This window comes from Nicotiana tomentosiformis, chromosome 10 (genome assembly GCF_000390325.3).
Source record: "Nicotiana tomentosiformis chromosome 10, ASM39032v3, whole genome shotgun sequence".
NCBI lineage: Eukaryota > Viridiplantae > Streptophyta > Magnoliopsida > Solanales > Solanaceae > Nicotiana > Nicotiana tomentosiformis.
The window spans coordinates 1,004,402-1,025,530 of NC_090821.1; the positions used below are offsets into that span (position 1 = coordinate 1,004,402).

General features: G+C 38.4%; 1 protein-coding gene and 1 long non-coding RNA gene across 2 annotated transcripts; both read left to right on the forward strand.

Moving 5' to 3' along the window:
* The first annotated feature begins 2,357 nt into the window (after positions 1-2,357).
* On the forward strand, positions 2,358-3,116 carry LOC138900604 (uncharacterized). Its single transcript, XM_070187708.1, has 2 exons — positions 2,358-2,425; positions 2,471-3,116. The coding sequence occupies exons 1-2, from the start codon at positions 2,358-2,360 to the stop codon at positions 3,114-3,116; spliced, it is 714 nt and encodes a 237-aa protein (XP_070043809.1).
* Positions 3,117-10,185: 7,069 nt separating this feature from the next.
* Positions 10,186-11,648, forward strand: LOC108947919 (uncharacterized). Its single transcript, XR_011411771.1, has 2 exons — positions 10,186-10,598; positions 11,379-11,648. It is a non-coding gene; the product is annotated as an uncharacterized lncRNA (long non-coding RNA).
* The last annotated feature ends 9,481 nt before the right edge of the window (positions 11,649-21,129 follow it).

A 21,129-nucleotide genomic window follows, 5' to 3' on the forward strand; every position in this document is an offset into this window, starting at 1 on the left:
ATTTTGTGAAAAATCTCTATGTGCCTAAAACTCTTAATTGCTCACATGTGCATTAAAAACCTTGATTTGTAATACCTTGTTGTTGTTGATGATGATGATGATGCTTGAAAGTGAAAAAGGTGAGCATGAAATACTAAATACAGCCGATGTGCCAAGAATGATTTTATAATTGTGGCCACTAATGCCAATGAAATGAAAATATATGAAAGAAGTATGAATTGAGATGATCGGTATAAAAGGATGATGTCTCGAATGAGAAGGCCTAGCCAATCGGGTCGTGATCGGACACCATGCCGCACACATGGTGGTGATTGTGCTGGAAATTATGATTTTGGTTGATGTCTCTAATGATATGGCCTAGCTAATCGGTTCGTGATCGGACTCTGTGCTAAAAGTACGGTAGTATTGGTATTGTGAATGTTGGTATCGTGAACGGTAGCATATTGGTACTAAAGACCTCTCAACTTAAAATATGGAAACTTATTTGAACATTGTCTTGATCCTAATTTGAGGTTTGATGTTGTTTGAGACTTCCACTGATATTATGATTGTACTTGCTCGTATTATTTATCATTCTATTGAGAGGGTGATTTGTCATTTATACTAGTACTATTTCATATGTTCTAACGTCTCTTTTTTTTTGGGGCGCTACATCTTCAATGGATGTAGGTGGTTCTACAGCAGGAGACACTGATCAGTGATAGCAGTACACCCTCTTCCCAACAGACTTGGCGAGCCCCACTTCATTTCGGGGTCATGTATCTTTTGTTCTTTGTGTATGGTGTTTGAGGTATAGCCGGGACCTTGTTGCCGTCATTATCATAATACTCTTCTGTATCTATTAGAGGCTCTGTAGACATAGTGTGGGTAGTATATTGGTGCTGGGGAAATCAAACAATGTTATGTTGTGTTTGAATTACTTGTTCCACTTTAGACCATGAAAATGTGTGTGAAATTTGAGACTCTAAAATGATGTAACTAATGGTAAGAAATTGGTATTACAGACATGATCACCTTATTATCTAATTAATGAAAATATGTGTTCTCTTTATTTATGGATGAGTTTGGGTAGTAAAAAATCTAATAGGCTTGCTCGGACGGGTTCACTCGGTTGAGCGCCGGTCGCGCTCCCCGAGTTCGGGGCGTGACAAACTTGGTATCTTGGTTTCAGACTATTATAGACCGTGTTTTCCAGACTTGTGGAGTATAGATGCTCATGTATTCTGTGACACCCCAATAGTTGGGAATTCCGTATTATGTTTTGGGTTTTCTATCCCAGTTATGAGAACTTTTACTATTAAAACTCGTTTAAATTCATTCTTGTTAAAAGTGTTGGAAATATTTGTGAAAAATCAGCTTGCCTAGTACCACGTTAGGTGCCATCACAATAGGTTCGGATTTTGGGTCGTGACAAGTTGGTATCAGAACCAAGGTTACATAGGTCTCATGAGTCATGAGCAGGTTTAGTAGAGTCTTCAAGAGGCTCCCGAACCCTTAAGAAAATTTCACTTTCTTGTATTCTTTCATGTGAATTTGTTGATTCCAGAAACTAAATTTCTGTTATTCTATTCTCTCGCAGATGGTGAGGATAATTACTATCGGATCGGATCGTCAGCCACCAGTTAGGGCAGCGAGAGGCCGGAGCCGAGGTAGAGATCGAGGTGTAGCTCGTACAACAGTTGGAGAAGCACCTGTAGCACCACCAACTGCTCCAGCTCAGGAGCAGATTCCAGATATAGTTGAGCCGGCAGGACCAGCTCATGCACCAGTTGTGCCTTTAGTGATTCCAGGCCTTCAGGAGGCTTTGGCCCGATATTGACAGTTTGCACTGGCCTTGCTTAGGTGGTTTCGGCTCAGGCCACACCAGCCATTTCTCAGGCCGGGGGAGGTACTCATACTCATGTTACCCGTACTCTAGAGTAGGTAGTGTAGGGACTTCAGATACCGGGAGCACTACCAGCCCAGCCGGTTGCAGCTGCTCATGCCCCGGTAGTCCCCGTTATGGAGGATGATGAGCAGAGGAGACTTGATAGATTTGGGAGGCTTCGACCTCCATCATTTAGCGGTGCTGAGTCAGAAGATGCTCATGGTTTTTTGGATAATTGCCAGCAGATGCTTCGGACGACGGGTATTCTGGAGACCAGTGGGGTCTCGTTCACTATTTTTCAGTTTTCTGGGGCTGCCTTCAAATGGTAGGAGGCTTATAATAGGCGCAGGCCGGTCGATCAATACCACTTACATGGCAGGTGTTCTCTATTCTCTTTTTGGAGAAGTTCGTGCCGCAATCTCATAGGGAGGAGTTGCGCAGACAGTTTGAGCAGTTTCGGCAAGATGGCATGTCTATGACTCAGTACGAGATGAGGTTTTTTGAGTTGGCTCGTCATGTAGTTTGGTTGGTTCCCACTGATAGGGAGAGGATTAGGAGGTTAGTTGATGGCATCACGTATTAGCCACAGTTGCTTATTACTAGGGAGAGGGTATTTGGTGCCACTTTTGACGAGGTGGTTGACATTGCTCGACAGATAGAGGTGGTTCGTAGCCTCGAGGTTCGGGAAGTTTTGGTGGGGTACCTTCTGGGTGGCAGTCCTACCACAGTAGGGGTCGTCCTTAAAGGGCCTGCTCAGACGACTCGTCCAGCTCATTATGGTGCATCAGCTAGCCCCAGTTCTTACAGTGCTCACTCAGGCCAGTCTTCATTCAGTGCACTACCAGCGCAGATTTCTTATCATGCCTCGTCCTCTCATACTTCTACAGGTAATTCCTCGGGTTATCACGAGCAACAGTTCCGTCAGAGGAGGGGTTGTTTCGAGTGCAGAGAATTGGGTCATTTCAAGAGAGATTGTCCTAGGCTATTGAGTGGGGCTCCACAACAAATTTCTCGGCCGACGCCACTAGCACCAGCAGTTACACCACCACCTCAACTAGCTCAGGGTGGGCCTCAGTTAGCTAGGGGTCGCCTTAGATTGAGAGGCATATCAGGTGGCGGTGAGGCCCGATTATATGCTTTTCCTGCCAGGCCAGATGTCGTTGCCTCAAATGCAGTGGTCACATGTATTGTCTTAGTGTTCCACAATGAGGCTTCTATATTATTTGACCCTGGTTATACTTATTCATAAGTATCATCGTACTTTACTCATTATCAGGATATGCCCCGTGAGTCCTTAGTTTCACTTGTTAGTGTATCTACGCCGGTGGACGATACTATTATTGTGGACCGTGTGTATCAGTCCTGTATGGTAACTATTGGGGGACTGGAGACTATATTTGATCTCTTATTGCTTAGTATGGTTGATTTAGATGTAATCTTGGGTATGGATTAGTTGTATCCATGTCATGATATTCTGGATTGTCACGTAAAAACTATGACGTTGGCGATGCTGGGTTTGCCAAAGGTCCAGTGGAGAGGTTCTCCAGATTATGTTCCCAATCGAGTAATCTCTTATTTGAAGGCCCAACGTATGGTTGAGAATGGTGTTTGTCATATTTCGGCTTTGTGAGAGATATTGATGCAGACACTCCTACTATTGATATTGTACCGGTAGTGCGAGACTTTCCAGATATATTTCCTGCAGACCTGTCGGGTATGCTACCCGACAGGGATATTAGTTTCGGTATTGACTTGGTGCCAGGCACTCAGCCCATTTCTATTCCTCCATATCGTATGGCACCAGCTGAGTTGAAAGAATTGAAAGAGCAACTTCATGAAATTCTTGATAAGGGGTTTATTAGGCCTAGTGTGTCGCCTTGGAGTGCATCGGTTCTATTTGTGAAAAAAAAAGATGGTACTATGCAGATGTGCATCGATTACAGGCAACTGAACAAAGTTACAATCAAGAATAAGTATCTTTTGCCGTGTATTGATGATTTATTTGACCAGCTACAGGGAGCGAAGTTATTCTCCAAAATTGATTTGAGATCCGGGTATCACCAGTTGAAAATTCGGGATTTAGATATTCTAAAGACGGCATTCAGGACTCGTTATGGTCACTATGACTTTCTCGTGATGTATTTTGGGCTGACAAACACCCCATCAATATTTATGCACTTGATGAATAGTGTATTTCAGCCATATCTTGATTTATTCATCATAGTATTTATTGATGATATCCCGGTGCACTCACGTAGCCAGGAGGATCATGCACAACACTTGGGTATTATATTACAGAGGCTAAGAGAGGAGAGATTGTATGCCAAATTCACTAAGTGTGAGTTCTGGCTTAGTTCGGTGGCATTCTTAGGACACATAGTGTCTAGTGAAGGAATTAAGGTAGATCTGAAAAAGATAGAGGCAGTTTAGAGTTGGCCCAGGCCATCTTCAGCTTCTGAGATTTGAAGTTTTCTCGGCTTGGCCGGTTATTATCGTAGCTTTGTGGAGGGTTTCTCGTCTATTGCATCGCCTATGACTAAATTGACCCATAAAGGTGCTACGTTCAGGTGGTCAGATGAATGTGAAGAGATCTTTCAGAAGCTCAAGATAGCTTTGACTACAGCCCCAGTATTGGTATTGCCTACATGTTCAGGGTCTTATACTGTGTATTGTGATGTGTCGCGTAGTGGTCTCGACACAGTGTTGATACAAGACAGTAGGGTGATTGCCTATGCGTCCAGACAGTTAAAGTTACATGAGAAGAATTATCCGGTCCACGACCATGAGTTAGCAGCTATTGTTCATTCCTTGAAGATTTGGCGGCATTATTTGTACGGTATCCATTGTGAGGTTTATACCGATCACCAGAGTCTACAATATCTATTTAAATAGAAGGATATTAATTTGCGGTATCGTAGGTGTTTGGAGTTTCTTAAGGATTATGATATCACCATTCTCTATCATCCCAAAAAGGCCAATGTGGTGGCCGATGCCTTGAGTCGTAAGGTAGAGAGTTTGGTCAGTTTAGCATACTTACCAGTAGTAGAGAGGCCTTTAGCCTTGGATGTTCAGGCCTTGGCCAATCAGTTTGTCAGGTTGGATATTTCCGAGCTAAGCCGAGTTTTGGCTTGTGTGGATTCTCAGTCTTCTCTTTATGATCGTATCACAGAACGTCAGTATGATGACCTCCACCTACTTGTCCTTAAGGACATGGTTCAGTACGGTGATACCAAGGAAATCACTATTGGGGATGACAGTGTATTACGGATGCAGGGCAGGCTATGTGTGCCTAATATAGATGGTTTTCGTGAGTTGATTCTCCAGGAGGCTCACAGTTCGCGGTACTCCATTTATCCAGGTGCCGTGAAAATGTATCACGATTTGAGGCAGCACTATTGGTGGAGGCGAATGAAGAAAGATATAGTTGGGTTTGTAGCTAGGTGTTTAAATTGTCAATAGATGAAGTACGATCATCAGAGACCGGGTGGATTGCTTCAGGGACTTGAAATTCCGGAGTGGAAGTGGGAGCGTATTACCATGGACTTCGTAGTTGGGCTCCCACAGACTTTGAGAAAGTTTGATTATGTTTGGGTAATTATAGATCGATTGACCAAGTCCGTGTATTTTATTCAAGTTAGTACTACTTATTCTTCGGAGTGGTTGGCTGAGATTTATATCCGCAAGATTGTTCGCCTACACGGTGTGCCAGTGTCCATCATTTTAGATCGGGGCACGCAGTTTACATCACAGTTTTGGAGAGCAGTGCAGTGAGAATTAGGTACACAGGTTCAGTTGAGTACAACATTTCACCCTCAGATGGACGGACAATCCGAGCGCACTATTCAGATATTTGAGGATATGTTACGCGCTTGTGTCATTGATTTTGGGGTTCTTGGCATCCGTTTCTGGCACTCGTGGAGTTTGCTTACAATAACAGCTACCAATCGAGCATTCAGATGGCCCCCTATGAGGATTTATATGGGAGACAGTGTCGGTCTCCGGTGGGTTGGTTTGAGCCGGGTGAGACTAGGCTATTGGGTACTGACTTAGTTCAGGATGCTTTGAAAAAAGTTAAATTGATTCAGTATCGAATTCGCACGGCGCAATCTAGACAAAAGAGTTATGATGACCGGAAGGTTCGTGATGTTGCTTACATAGTAGGAGAGAAGGTACTACTCAGAATTTCGCTTATGAAGGGTGTTATGAGATTTGAAAAAAGGGCAAGTTGAGTCCTATGTATATTGGACCTTTTTAAATACTTAATAATATTGGAGAGGTGGCTTATGAACTTGCATTACCGCCTAGTTTATCGAGTGTTCATCCGATGTTTCTTGTATCCATGCTCCGTATATATGTCAGAGATCCGTCCCATATTTTGGATTTCAGTACAGCTCAATTGGATGGTAACTTGACTTATGATGTGGAGCCAGTGGATATTTTAGATCGACAGGTTCGGAAATTAAGATCAAAGAACATAGCTTCAGTGAAAGTATAGTGGAGAGACCAGCCAGTCGGAGAAGCTACCTGGGAGATTAAGCGGGAGATGCGGAGAAAATATCCACACCTATTTGAGGCTCCAGGTATGACTCTAAACCCGTTTAAGGATGAACGTTTGATTAAGAGGGGGAGAATGTAACGACCCGATCGGTCGTTTAGAGTATTACAACCCCATCTCCCCATTTACTGCTCAAATTGTGCTTTACAATTTTTATATGACTCGTTGGGGTGATTGGTTCGGGTCCGGTGAGGTTTTGGAATGATTTGGAACACTTATTTCCAAGGTTTAGAACTTAAGTTGAAAATGTTGACCGGATGTTGACTTATGTGTAATGACCCCAGAAAAATATTTGCTAAGGAAATTAAGGTTTTGTAGTGCCGAGATAGATTAATTAGTACAAAGGTTGTAGAAATTTCTCGCGGCGAGCTTGCTTGAATGAAGAATGCACTTAAGTGTTGAGGAATTTTTTTGGCAGAAGAAGGACATTATGCGGTCTGTTTTGCGACCGCAGAAACGTTATGTGGACCGCGTATTTACTGCAAAACGAAGCGAAACTCGAGAAACATTTGGGCCATTATGCGGCCACAGAAGTTTTTTGGGGTCCATTCTGTGACTGCAGAATCAGTATGCGGACTGTAGAATGGTCGCATACTCGGGCAGAATATGCCCGATTCTCAGGGTCCATTTCGCGGCCCATTTCGCGGGCCGCAGATGCATTATGCGGTCGCATATGCGACCGTAGATCCTGTTCCGGAGCTTCATTTTTTAGTTTTTATGATCCAACCCCATTTTGATAAATAGCCTTTGGGGCATATTTTGAAGGCAAAAATCTGATATTTTAGAGAGAAGTGAGAGTGTTCTAGAGAAAGGAAGAAGCCCAAGTGCTTTGTTCATCAAGATCTTGTTCAAGCTTTGAAATCCAACAAGAAATATCACAAGATCTTCATCGAAGAGGTAAGGTTCTAACCCTAATTTTCAATTTTGAGTTTGGGTAAAGATGGGTGATTGAGAGTATGATTCTTGGGTGTGAGTGTATTATTTATACAAACACGTACCAATAAGGTTTGTGGAAAGATTGTTGAGTTCAAATGGGTAAAGATTGGGTTGAAAATGGTAGAAATCTTCAAAGACTTTAATTGAGGATTTGAGGGTCGAGTTGATGTCGGAATTTGGTAAAACTTGTATGGTTGGACTCGTGGTTGGATGTGCATTCATATTTTGTAACTTTTGTCGGGTTCCGAGATGTGGGCCCCACAAGCGATTTTTGAGTGTAATTTTGGATTTTGTTGGATACTTTTGTATTTTCATATGGAATTAATTCCTATAATTTGAATTGATTGAATCGAGTTAATTGTGACTAGATTTGAGGCGTTCGGAGGCCGATTTGCGAGGCAAAGGCATAGCAAAATAAAGAATTACATAATTTGAGGTAAGTAATAGTTCTAAATCTAGTTCTGAGCATATGAAACCCCGGATTTTGTGTTATGTGATAGGTTTTTAGGTGACGCACACGCTAAGTGACGGGCGTGTGGTCGTGCACCGTAGAAATTATTACTTGGTCAAATTCCATGGAACTGTGTAGTTGAATAATCTGTTGTTATCTGTACATTCTCCATGTAGTAGAGAAATTGAACCACAAATCATGTTTAGATTATATGTTGGCACTGTAGGGACCCACATAGGACGTGTACATGTTGAATTATCTGCTAAATTATTATTTTTTACTCAGTCATAGTTTACTTGTTTATTTTATCTTAGTCTCTATTGTTCATTATTAATGCATCATATCATTATTGTTTGGGCTGATTTCATGATTATTGAGATCCCGAGAGACTGGAGAGATTTATGACTGAGTGAGGCCGAGGGCCTGATTGTGAGATATTGATACTATAGCACGTGAGTTGTCTGTGCAGCACGTGAGTTGTTCGTGCGGATCCAGATATTATACTATAGCATGTGAGTTATCCGTGCGGATCCATATATTGAAACTATAACACGCGAGTTGTCCGTGCAACACGTGAGTTGTCCGTACGGATCCAGATATTGATAATATAACACGCGAGTTGTCCGTGCGGATTATAGCGCTTGGGCTGAAGGAGCTCCTCCGGAGTCTGTACACACCCCCAGTGAGCGCAGGTACCTACTGAATGTGAGTGTTGAGTGTTGAGTGCTAAGTGAATGGAATGGCTGAGTGAATGTGGTCCTGAAAGGATGCATTTGATTTCATTATTGGTTAACTTCAACTGTCATATATCACTGTTTTGGAAATTTCTAAGAGATATTATCTTATGTTTCAGTTAAACTTGACATGAAATTACTGTTTTGGCCTTAATTGTTGAACTTGAAAGCATGCCTACCTTATTATATTGGAAATTACTGTAATTGGACTCAGCTGTGAAGCTCGTCACTACTTTCAGTTCTTTATTTAGTGTTGTTACTTGCTGAGTTGGTTGTACTCATACTACACCCTGCACTTTATGTGCAGATCCAGGTATTTTCGGACACAGTGGGTGTTGATTTCTTCGTACAGTTGATTATTCGGAGATTTTGAGGTAATTGCCGGTGTTTCGCAGACCTTGTCTCTCTTTTCTTATCTTCTTGATTATTGTATTTGGTCTCAGACTATTATTGATCATGTTTTCTAGACTTGTGAAGTATAGATGCCCATGTACTTTGTGACACCCCGATAGTTGGAAATCCCGCATTATGTTTTGGGTTTTGTATCCCGGTTATGAGAACTTTTACTATTAAAACTGCTTTAAATTCATTCTTGTTAAAAGTGTTGGAAATATTTGTGAGAAATCGGCTTGTCTAATACCACGTTAGGCGTCATCACGACAGGTTAGGCGTCATTCCTCATACCCCATTTTATTAGCTTATCTTTGGTGTATAGCCTCTCATGTATCGCTAGGAACAATATAAATATCCATTTTGGGCTTGCTTGGATGTTACATATCAACTTCTTCCAGCTCACTTTAGGGAAGTTCCCCCTAAGCATGCTATACATTCTCCTTATAGAGTACTCCATCTACCACAACATCTTCAATCTTCTAGGTTGCCTTCTCAAGATATTTCTTCACATTAATAATCTTTCGAATAGTCCACGAGACATTCTTGGCATCCTCATTGCTTATATCCATGCTTTTCACATAATAATTGTGCACCCACTTAATCCATAACTTGTCCTTGTTTTGAGACAAGTTCCAGTAATGTTTCAGGATCGCAGCTCTATTCCATACTTGCACATTAGTGATATTTAGTCCACCAGTTGTCTTAGGTAAACACAATTGATTCCATGCCACCAAGGCCTTTTTCTTAGCTTCTGTATTTCCTGTCGAGAGGAAGGTTCTGCATACTGCTTCAACTTTGTTGATGACCTTCTTAGGCAGCAGGAAAATCTGAAACAGTAAGACTGAATTGCTATTAGTACACTTTTAATCAGTTGCAACCACCCTGCATATGATAGAAACTTTACAGTCCAATTGGTTATTCTTCCAAGCATTTTATCAATCAATGGTTGGCACTGTGCTACAACCAGCCTTTTGGAGCTTAATGGCACTCCAAGGTACTTAAAATGCACGGTGCGATCAGAGAAACTAAGTTGTTGTACTATCTCTTGTTGCACATGGTTAGGCACTCCTTCAAAGTATATACTACTTTTGTTTATGGACCATAAAAAAATAGCCAAAAAATCAACATTGAATTTAACCCAACTGCCAACTAATTCTCTTACTCCTCCATTTGGCCGACCATTAATTTATGTCTACTTTTCTCTCTATAAAAACCTAATGTCTCACTAGCTTTTTATACACGACACTCAAGGCAAAAACATTTGTAGTACTTCCCCTACTTCATCCAACTACTCTCTAGTTTCTGTTGTTCCCATAACTTTTTTTTCAAAGAATGGATATGGTTGGCAAGATTGCTTGCTTTGTGGCACTTGGTGGTGGTTGCACCCCATGCAGAGGCACTGAGCTGCGGCCAGGTTCAATCTGGCTTGGCACCTTGACTCCCTTATCTGCAGGGCCGTGGCCCGCTGGGGAGCTGCTGCGGCGGAGTTAAAGGTCTGTTGGTTGCTGCCCGGTCCCCAGCTGACCGTAAGACTGCATGCACTTGCCTAAAATCGGCTGCTAATGCTATTAAGGGCATTGATATGGGCAAAGCCGCTGGACTCCCTAGTGCTTGTGGTGTTAACATCCCTTACAAGATAAGCCCCTCCACTGACTGTTCCAAGTACGTTATTTACCTTCTTTACTTTTAAGTTCTTGCTATCCTTGCACTACCGACATGTTCATTAATCTTACTGTTGTAAGCAGTACTCACTTGACTATATAAGGAAACTATAATTCTTTCCATCAATCAGTGGGGACACTTAACACCCTCATTCGTCTAGGACTACCTGACACAGATTTTATGGGTATTTTTAAATTCTAGGATAGCAATATTCGGCATTAGTAATTGGATTCCAAATTTTAACTCTTGTATATATTTTGTGAACTTTTTAATACAAATACAGGATCTTAAAATAAAGTTATTAGGTTCGACTGATCCCGTATATCATCTTCTAACTCCGCCCCTAAAAGTACATGTGTTGAATGCAAAATAGAACAAGTGGACTGACAATTAATAAAATAAGAATGGTATGGGGCTGTCTCTGATGATAAAATGTACCTTATAGGCCTAATTCAACCCTAAAATTTGTTAATATGAAACTATCAGAATTATATAAAACTAGATAGCAAGACAACACTCCATTGATTTAAGCAAGTAGTGTGGGACACTTAAAACAATATTTATGATCGGTTCACATGTTACAAAAGGATGTGCCTCGCATGGTGTCAGTTTGTCAAAGTAAAAAAAATGGTGTTACACCAATGTTAGTAAATAAGGAATTCTATATATATATGTAATACTCGCTATATATTTTTTCTGGATATAATTGGCTTATATGTAAGAAGATAATTGCACATGTCGAGTAAATAGTTAATTTGCTGGTTTAATTTGGCAATGCAGGGTCCAGTAAGGTTGATGAAAGATCAGATTTTCACCGCACTCTTTGGCAGTAGTGCAATCATGATCAGGAGCCGAATATAATAAGATGGATATCGAGTAATTTGATCATGCTTTTGGATCCATTTTTATTTTGTGTCTGTTATCTCTTTCTTTTTTCTCTGTCTTTCCAAGTATTAATAATCGAGTCTTGTAATGAAACTTTGGTGGTTGGTTGTATTATAATCCAATCTTTATATATAGAACATCTATCTTATTTAGTTATTGTCTCTTCCGCGCGTATTTAATTCCTCCTCCCTGTTCTCTCTGTTTTTATGAATTTTTTTCTTTTTACTTAATTTTTATTCATTGATGGCCTAAATTTATTCGCTCAATCAGCCAAGTTAAATATTAAGTTCTTACAATGAACTTTAGTTGGTAGTTTTAAGAAATAGGATAATAACAATGGAAATTGATAAAAAGTTTAATTATATATACCGATCAGGTTAATTTTTGTAGAGGGGAAATTCTCGATATACGGTCGTCCCTAATTAGTTAGCTCACCAGCAGTACATAATATCGTAAACAAATTGAGTTCTAAAAAGTTTTAGTCTGTAGAAATAACTTCTGATGATAACAGAGTCAAAATTGGATTTAGTATTCACTCTTTACTTGGCAAGGATACGAAATATCACTAAAATAGTTTTGGATATGTAATTGGGAAAAAAAAGGAAAAAGTTAATCCGCTATTTAATAATGATTTGTACATTCTTTTGAGGCAGAGTATATAAATTTACAACTGTTACGTAATAGGAGTATGATATTTAATAGTTTTGTACTGTTTTATTTGTTTAAACTCGTTTTTTCTGTTTGGTACCTTAATTTTTCCGTAAGACATGTAAAATGAAAAAAAAATTATTGTCGGTATCGAAATTCCTAACTTCGCGACTGCATGCACTTAGACATATATATATATATATATATATATATATATATATATATATATATATATATATATATATATATATATATGAAGCTCATATTTCTGGTGATTTTATAAGTCTCATTAGAGAAAAAAATGTCTAGACTATGATACGAAAGAGTTTTACATAACTTTATGAGATAAAATGTTTTCATCTCAAGTGTACTTAATCCATAAGTAGATCAATTACAACGTCTCCAGAAACTAGGAAAAGACATTATATTGTTCAAAACTAGAAGACAATAAAGTGGAATTACAGTACCATAAAAGCAAATAAATTCCTATTCCTTCCTTTGTTGGAGAGAAAGCAAGAAGGGACTTAAAAATTAATGTGAACTAGACATCGAAAAGAAAAATTTGTAGTACTAATAAAAGTTTAATTTCATTTCCAGAATGTCCAATCACATTACAACAACAACAATAATAACATACCTAGTAAAATCCTACAAGTGAGATGTGAGGAGGGTAATGTGTACGCAAACCTTACCCCTAATTAGTATAAAAGCCGTTTCCGATAGACCTCGCTCAAGAAATGTCCAAACACAGTGTAGATCAAAACTCATGCATGCAGATATGGTCGGTGAACTATTGTCAAAAGCAGATGTTTTGATATATTCAAGTGAGACTGGAATTGGGATGTATTCGATGCATAAGAGTTCAGGAACGTACAAGGTTGATATGGGCAGTCAGTGCCTCAGAACATTGCAGAAGAAAAAGAATGGGGTTATTATCATGGCAAACAAACAAAGATGAATTGTTTGCATTAATTTGAAATTGGTTCATGTATTTTCCACATCTAATTGTGAAACATTCTTTAGAAAGAAAAAAAATATCTTGTCAGAGGCAAAACAATATGGTGAATATGATACGAAAAAGAATGATATAGTCTCACGAGAGATAGAGGTTATTTGTGAAGATACCCAGAAGATGATGAGTTCATTTGAAGATGTAAATGTTATATTTATCCCTAAATTTTGGAACGTATTGACGCGTAGTTTAGCCAAGTTCTCATTGTCGCTAGAGTTACTTGGATTTCTGCTTCTCCTAGTTCGAATATTGCAAAATAATGTTATTACATCTTTTGAATCTTTGAGACCTTTTATGCTTTATTATAGTAAAAAGTTGCTCCTTGAAAGATAATACTCTCTTGTTACTTGGAAAGTAGGTTACCAAAAATTTATTAAAGAAAAAACAAAAGATTTTAACTTATATATACCTAAGTGTTAAGTATTGTTATACTCTCATGTTATTCAAAAGATATTTATTAACTATTCATAATAAATGAGATTTATAATTTTAAAAATAAAATAAATTATTTGTTATAAACAAATAAAAGTAACCTACTAATGTAAATGCAGAGTAATTTTTATTTACTTAAAATAGAGGAGTGCTGGGATTGGGACCATGGTCTTTTATGTTTGTCGATTTTCAGAATGCCTAAATCGTAGCGTAAAAGTCAAACACGTAAGAACTAAACCTGACTTTATAGGCAGCGGCACCTCCCTAATTATGCACCTCAGTCGAATATAATTAAACTGCCAACTAATTCTCTCTATCTTCCATTCGCCGGCCATTAATTTATGTCCAATTTTCTCTCTATAAATACCACAAGATTCTCAGTCTGGCCTGGCTCTTTGCCTCCCTTATCTGCAGAGTCGCGGCCCTCTAGGGAGGTGTTGTGGCGGCGTTAAAGGTGTGTTGGGTGCTGCCCAGACCCCAGCTGACCGCAAGACTGCATGCACTTGCCTGAAATCAGCTGCTTATGCTATTAAGGGTATTAATATGGGCAAAGCCGCTGGACTTCCTAGTGCTTGTGGCGTTAACATTCCCTACAAGATCAGTCCCTCTACTGACTGCTCCAGGTACTTTAATTCCTGTACTTAATTTTTACACTATCAGATTAAACGATTTACAATAATATGTAGCTTTTTGTACCAATTAGATAGATATGATACCGTTCTTGATTAATATTGGTTAAATTTGGCGATGCAGGGTCCAGTGAGGTTGATGAAAGATCAGTTTTTCTACGAACAAATCTGAAAGTATCATAATACGAAGATGATCCTGCTTATGTATCCATTACTATGTATCTGTTGTCTGTCTCTTTTTACTTGAGTCTTTTCGAGTACTCATAGTCGAGTCTTGTAACGAAACTTTAGCGGTTGGTTGGTTTTACGATCCAATCTTGAGGCTTGATATATAGATATCTTATTTAGTTACCTTCTCTCTCTATTCTCTTTTCTCGGAGTAATTTCTTTTCCTATTTCATTTACTTTATAACTTTTATTCATTGATGGTCTATTATTATTTACCCAATCGGCCAGGCCTTAGATAAGTTCGTACACAAAACTTGAGTTGGTAATCTTAAAGAACAGGATAGTAACGTTGGAACTTGAGAATTATAATGAAAGTGCATAAACCATGTGTTTATGGATGATCACTCATCACTAAATATACTTTTGTAATGAAAAAGTCACTTAATAACTCTACCTAAGTATTACGGGACGGGGGGTTGTAATCGAAAAATCACTTCATTTCACTTTAATATTACAAAAAAGTCAAGGAGAAAACAAAGAGACATGTTCACATGGACATATATATATATATTATTTCTATGATATGCAATTAAAATTTGTTAGATATATGTTTTAATGATAGACAATAACTTAATTCTAATTGCATGAAATCAATCCCAAAGAAGGAAGTCACAAAAATTGGAAAGATTTTAGCAGAAGATCTAAAAACAAGAATCAAGGAGTCAAACGTGCGAGTCAAGATCCAGAAGCAAGAATCAAGGAGTAAATATATTGTGATTGCGAGTTTCATTGAAAACGGATATTCGATTCAGCTATTTATGGAAGACATCGATCAATCGGTATAGAAGATCAATCAATCAGTATAGAAGATCAACCAATCAGTATAGAAGATCTACAAAGAATATTCAATCTCAACGGCTTGCAAAGAAAAGGAAACAACGAAAAGAAGTTTCGTTCTATTCTTGGAAGAAAATCATCTTGATTGATTCTAAGAATCAACTCCCTTGGGTTGCCTTTCAGTCATGGAACTATCACGCCGTGAAGAATGGAGACCAACTCTCATATATATACTACAGAAGATTCAAAGGAAGGATATACTTTGAACGAATCAATATCGATCTCTTTGTTCTACTTCAAACAAGCATTGTAGTCTGCTATAGATTTATTGTGTAACTATGGAGAGAAGAAAGAGAGAAAGATCACGGGTGAGGTATTGTATCAAGAAGAGAGGAAAGAACAAAGTGAGGAAGCTATTGGTGTATGACAACACAACCTCATATGTACTAAGCAACTTCATACTTGAAAGAGAACACCCTTGCAACCCAAAGGGACTGAATGTAGGATTCATTCTGAATCCGAACCAGTATAAAATAGCTGGTATCATTTACTTTCTGCAATTTATTTTCCTGTATTTAATTTACATCTCATATCAAAAGTTCAGTCGACTACCTCATAAAAGAAAAAGAAAAATTACAATTCACCCTCCTCCCCCCCCCCCCTTGCACTTCCAATTGGTATCAGAGCAGGTCTCACATTTTTGATTAACAACCTATGAGAAAAGAACATGGCAAATCAAGTAACTATTGGAGCACTCTTTCAAGAGGGAACTTCGTAAGTCAGGCTACCATATTTCAATGGACAACACTTTTCTCACTGGAAAGTGCGCATGTAAATTTATGCAAAGTCCTATGATGTCAAAGTATGGCGCATTTTCAAAAAGGAAAATTATTCACTACCAGCAGCAGCTCAACCACCCGCTGAGATATAGATAAATACACAAATGAGCGAATGGATGTTGTTCAAGTTAATGCTAAGGCACAAAAATTGATATATAATTCCGTTAGTGGAGAAGAGTACGAGAAAATTTCAAGTTGTGATATCGCCAAGGAAATGTGGAACAAACTGGAAGTTACATATGAAGGAACTAGCAAAGTGAAAGATACCCGGATAAATATATTGGTTCACGATTATGAACTCTTCCAGATGAAAGAAGGAGAATTCATTGAGGAGATGTTTGCAAGATTCAGCAAAATCATTGGCGATCTAAAAGCCTTTGGTAAACTCTACTCAAGTGGTGATCAAGTTCGAAAAATCCTGAGAAGTTTGCCTATTACATGGAAGACAAAGGTAGTTTCACTCAAATCTCCTGATCTAGACAAACTTTCATAAGATAAACTAAGAGGAAATCTTATAGAATTTGAAAAAAACCATCTCAAGAAAACTCGTCCGGAAGAAAAGAAGAAAATAATTGCTTTCAAAACTACAACTGAAGGTCCTGAAAATAGTGTTGATGATGATCGAGAAGTTCTTGAATAAGAAATTGCCATGGTGTCAAGAAATATGAATGTATTGATAAGAAGATACATAAACACAAAGAAGGGAAGGATGTCATTTAGACAAACCAGGCAATACAATGAACAAGACAAAATTGACGAAAAATGCTTTGAATGTGGAAGGTATGGCTATGTTCAAGCTGAATACCCAGATCTTAAGAGGAAAGTCTCCAGAGGGTTCAAAAAAATAAATCTTTCGAAAGTTGGTGCAATGAAGATAGTTCAGAACATGAAAAAATAACAAATCTATGTTTCATGATGATTTTGGAAAATGATATGAACAAATACTCTGGATGCTGGACTGATGAAGATACATCAAACGACGACTGTAAAGAAGACACTGAAAATTGCTTCATGGAATGAGGTGAAACAAGTGAGGTAAAACCTTACAATTATGATAGATGTAACGAATTGCAGGATATTCTTGATCTTACCCTAAAAGCATGTCAAAAATTACTAAATGAATTAAAGAGACTCAATAGGGAAAAGAAGGACTGGGAAATCAAACTTGAAGTATGTGAGATCGAAAGAGATATACTTCAAGATGAGGTTCAAGAATTGCAAATGCAACTTAATGGCATGCTCAAGTCCACCACTCACAGTTCTGTCAAGTCCAACCAAGCGACTTACAAGTCAACTGAAAAAGGACATGCCAAAACAGAGTCCACAAGTACTAATACCAGTGGAAGGTCAAAGACTGTATCAACCCATGTGTGTCATTACTGTAATAGGGCTGGACACAAATATTCATTTTGTATATTTCGTAAATCAAATATCTCATGATGGATTTGGAAACCAAAAAATAGCACTGATCCTAAGAGAACTAACCAACAAAGAACGAAGCAAGCTTGGGTACATAAAATAAGGTAATAATCTTTCTTTGCAGGAACACCACAGGCAAAGTCAAAAAGGAAAATGGTATCTCGACAGTGCGTGTTCCAGTTACATGACAGGCACAAAAATCTCTTCAAGGAAGTTACCAAAATCAATGGAGGAAACGTTAAGTTTGGTGATGATTCAAAAGGCAAAATTGTCGGTACTGGAACTAGTCTGTTTAATAACAACTGTGACATTACTGAAGTTTAACTTGTAGATGGACTAAATTACAATCTGCTAAGCATCAGCCAACTATGTGGTTCTGGATATGAAGTGAAATTCAAGAAAACTAGTTGTGCTATTGAAGATGAATCAAATAAAATCATTCTTCCAAGAAAGAGGTATGGAAATGTCTACATTTTAGATTGCATGGATAATTTGGAAAGTCATATATGTCTTGGATCCATTACTGATGATCCCTGGCTTTGGCACAAAAAGTTTGGTCATGCCAACATGCATTTGATCGAAAAACTCTCCAAATATGATTTGGTCATTGGTCTTCCTGATCTAAACTACTCTAGAAACCATGTATGTGATACATGTCACCTTGGTAAGCAAACTAGAAACTCTTTCAAATCCAAGGATATTGTTTCCACTAGCAAGCCACTTCAACTACTACATATGGACTTGTTTGGACCAACTAGAACTGCTAGTACATGAGGAAAAAGGTATGCCTTTGTTATTGTGGATGACTACTCACGTTTTATATGGATAATATTTCTGGCTCACAAAGATGAAGCTTTAAAGAACTTTGAGATTTTCTACAAAAATATAGAAAGAGAAAAGGGGTACCTTATCTCAACTATTCAGAGTGATCATGGATGAGAATTTGAAAGCAAAGCATTTGAGGAATTCTGCAATGTTGTGTAGTTGAACGCAAAAATAGAACTTTGCAGGATATGACAAGAACCATGATACCAGAACATTCCCTACCATATCACTTCTAGGGAATGTTCTGGTTTTAATAACTCACAGTTTTCCTATCATGTGTTTAAGTTGACTAAGGTTCTCTATGTGCTAAAACAAGCATCTAGAGCTTGGTATGAAAGACTAAGCTCGTTTTTGGTCAGTCATGAATTCTCAAGAGGTAAGACTGATACTGCCCTCTTCATCAAAAGGTCATCGTCGGAAAATCTCATTATTTAAATCTATGTTGATGATATTTTATTTGTAAGTGTTAACCCTGTTCTATGCAAGGAATTCTCACATCTCATGCAAAGTGAGTTTGAAATGAGCATTATGGGAGAATTGACTTTCTTCCTTGGACTTCAAATTCATCAATCAGATGAAGGAATCTTTATATGTCAGACAAAGTACACGAATGAGCTGATACAAAAATTCGGAATGAGCAATGCCAAGGTACTTGGGACTCCCATGAGTCCAGCTACATCTCTTGACAAAGATGAGGAAGGAAAACTAGTGGATGAGTCAAAATATCGTGGAATGGTTGGATATCTACTTTATTTAACTACTAGTCGTCCTGACATAATGTTTAGTATGTGCAGATGTGTCAGCTTCCAAGCAGCTCCCAAGGAGTCACATTTAACAGCTGTGAAACGAATTATTAGATATCTTATTGGAACTACATCACAAGGATTATGGTCTCCACGTCTTAATAATTTTAAGCTTGAAGGTTTTTCAGACATAGATCTTGCAGGAGATAAAGATGACAGGAAAAGCACAAGTGGAACTTGTCAACTACTTGGAAAATCGCTTATTTCCTAGAACAGTAAGAAACATGGATCAGTTAAATTATCTAAAACTAAAGTTGAATACATTGCCATTGGACAATGTTGTGCTCAACTACTTTGGATGACTCATCAACTAATTACGTTTAAGCCTGTTAAAATTTTTTGTGATAATTCTAGTGTCATTTGTCTTTCAAAAAATCCAGTGCATCATTCTAGAACAAAGTATACAGATATCAAGCATCATTTCATTAGAGACCATGTTCTTAAGGCTGACATTGAATTATCGTTTGTTAGCACTGAAAATCAGTTAACTGATATTTTTACTAAGCCTCTTCTAGAGGACGGGTTTCAAACCCTTAGGGATTTACTTGGCATTATTGCTTTTTTCAAAATAAGGCATTGAAATTTTGGTACTTTTCAAAGATTGTGTTTTAATAATTTTGGTAAAAAAAAAAATTGTACCGTGTACTTCATTAGTTGTTTGCAGCATTAATTATGCACCTCCGTTTTTAGCACTTCTTTCCGTATTTTTGGTTTATCGAGATGGAAACTGAATCAATCAGTCGTGTTTGTTGCCTTTCTCTGCCCCATCAGTCTTGTCTCTTCACTCCTCCCTCCATCTCTATAAGTGTGCCTCTTCTTTGAGTCTTCTCTATACAACCTTCACTCAAACTCTCTAATGGCTAAAGCTTCGAAAAATTCCTCTACTTCCACTCGCAAAAGCACCCGGTCCAAAGGGTTTTGCTTCTTGTCACGAAAACCTCCCTGATGATGTTCGAATAGAAAAGGCACTAGGAAAGCGACCCGTTGAAGAAGGAGTAGAAGCGTTCACTCCAAAGAAGGTGAAGATAAACCTGGACAATGCACTGGAGTCAGAATTGAACTATTTGGGATTCTCACAACATAGATAAGTTTGTCTACTTCAGAGGAAAATCAATTACTCATGGAAGGATCATCAATCTAGAAGAGATAGAAGCCCTAAATTGCTAGGTAAAAAATTCCTTCACTTTTCAAGGATGAAAAAATTTATTTGCCCTAACCCCTTCAAAAGTCTATGAAGATCTGGTTCGTATGTTCTATGCAAATCTCCATTCCCAGAAATCTAATAAAATTGAGTCACTCGTGCTACGTCAGCATATCATTCTAGATTTTTCTACTTTTGATTCCCTGTTTAAGTGTAAAATTTCTGATTACTCTGCTCTATTTAAAAACTCTTGGCCTGATAATTTTGAAATGTCGTTTGAACAAGCCAAATAATGTCTTGCTGATTCTCTGTCTGATCCTCTGCCAAATCAATTAGGACCCAATGACATCAATTTTGAAACTCGTATTCTTGCCCACATTATTGTCAACGCCATTTTTCCCAGAATAGGTTCTTATACCACATTATCTCAAAGGGACACCTTTTTAGTCTACTGTCTTCTCACTAAGCACAAAGTGAAACCGTCCTCCTGGGTAATAAATTTCATGATTGAATGTGGTGAAGATCATTTGAGTCTACCCTACGGTATGTTCATCACTCACCTCCTCGAGGCCTTCAATATCCCCTCCTTAAACTATCCCTATGTATCTATTTCCAAGTGTTATAATAATAGGCAGTTTGTTAGCATGGGATATGTTGATGTGGATGGTATTTGGATAAAGAAGCAAGAAATTAAAACCAAAGTGATTCCCTCTAGTTCCAAGGTAAAGGTCGATACTTCTCAGACTGCTTTCAATAATCCGGAGTTGCTTGAAAAGATAGCTGCATGATGACAAGCTGACTATCATCAAAGAGTTACTCCTGGCTACCCAGACCTCAGTTGGAGAAATATATGCAGTTGCAAAGGAAACAAGATCTGACGTCTCCAAGCTAAG

Excerpts from the sequence above, each read along its gene's own strand:
- LOC138900604 (XM_070187708.1), top strand. The coding sequence starts at position 2,358 with ATGAGGTTTTTTGAGTTGGCTCGTCATGTAGTTTGGTTGGTTCCCACT. Across the intron at positions 2,426-2,470 it reads GATAGGGAGAGGATTAGGAG|GGAGAGGGTATTTGGTGCCA; the intron begins GTTAGTTGATGG and ends GCTTATTACTAG.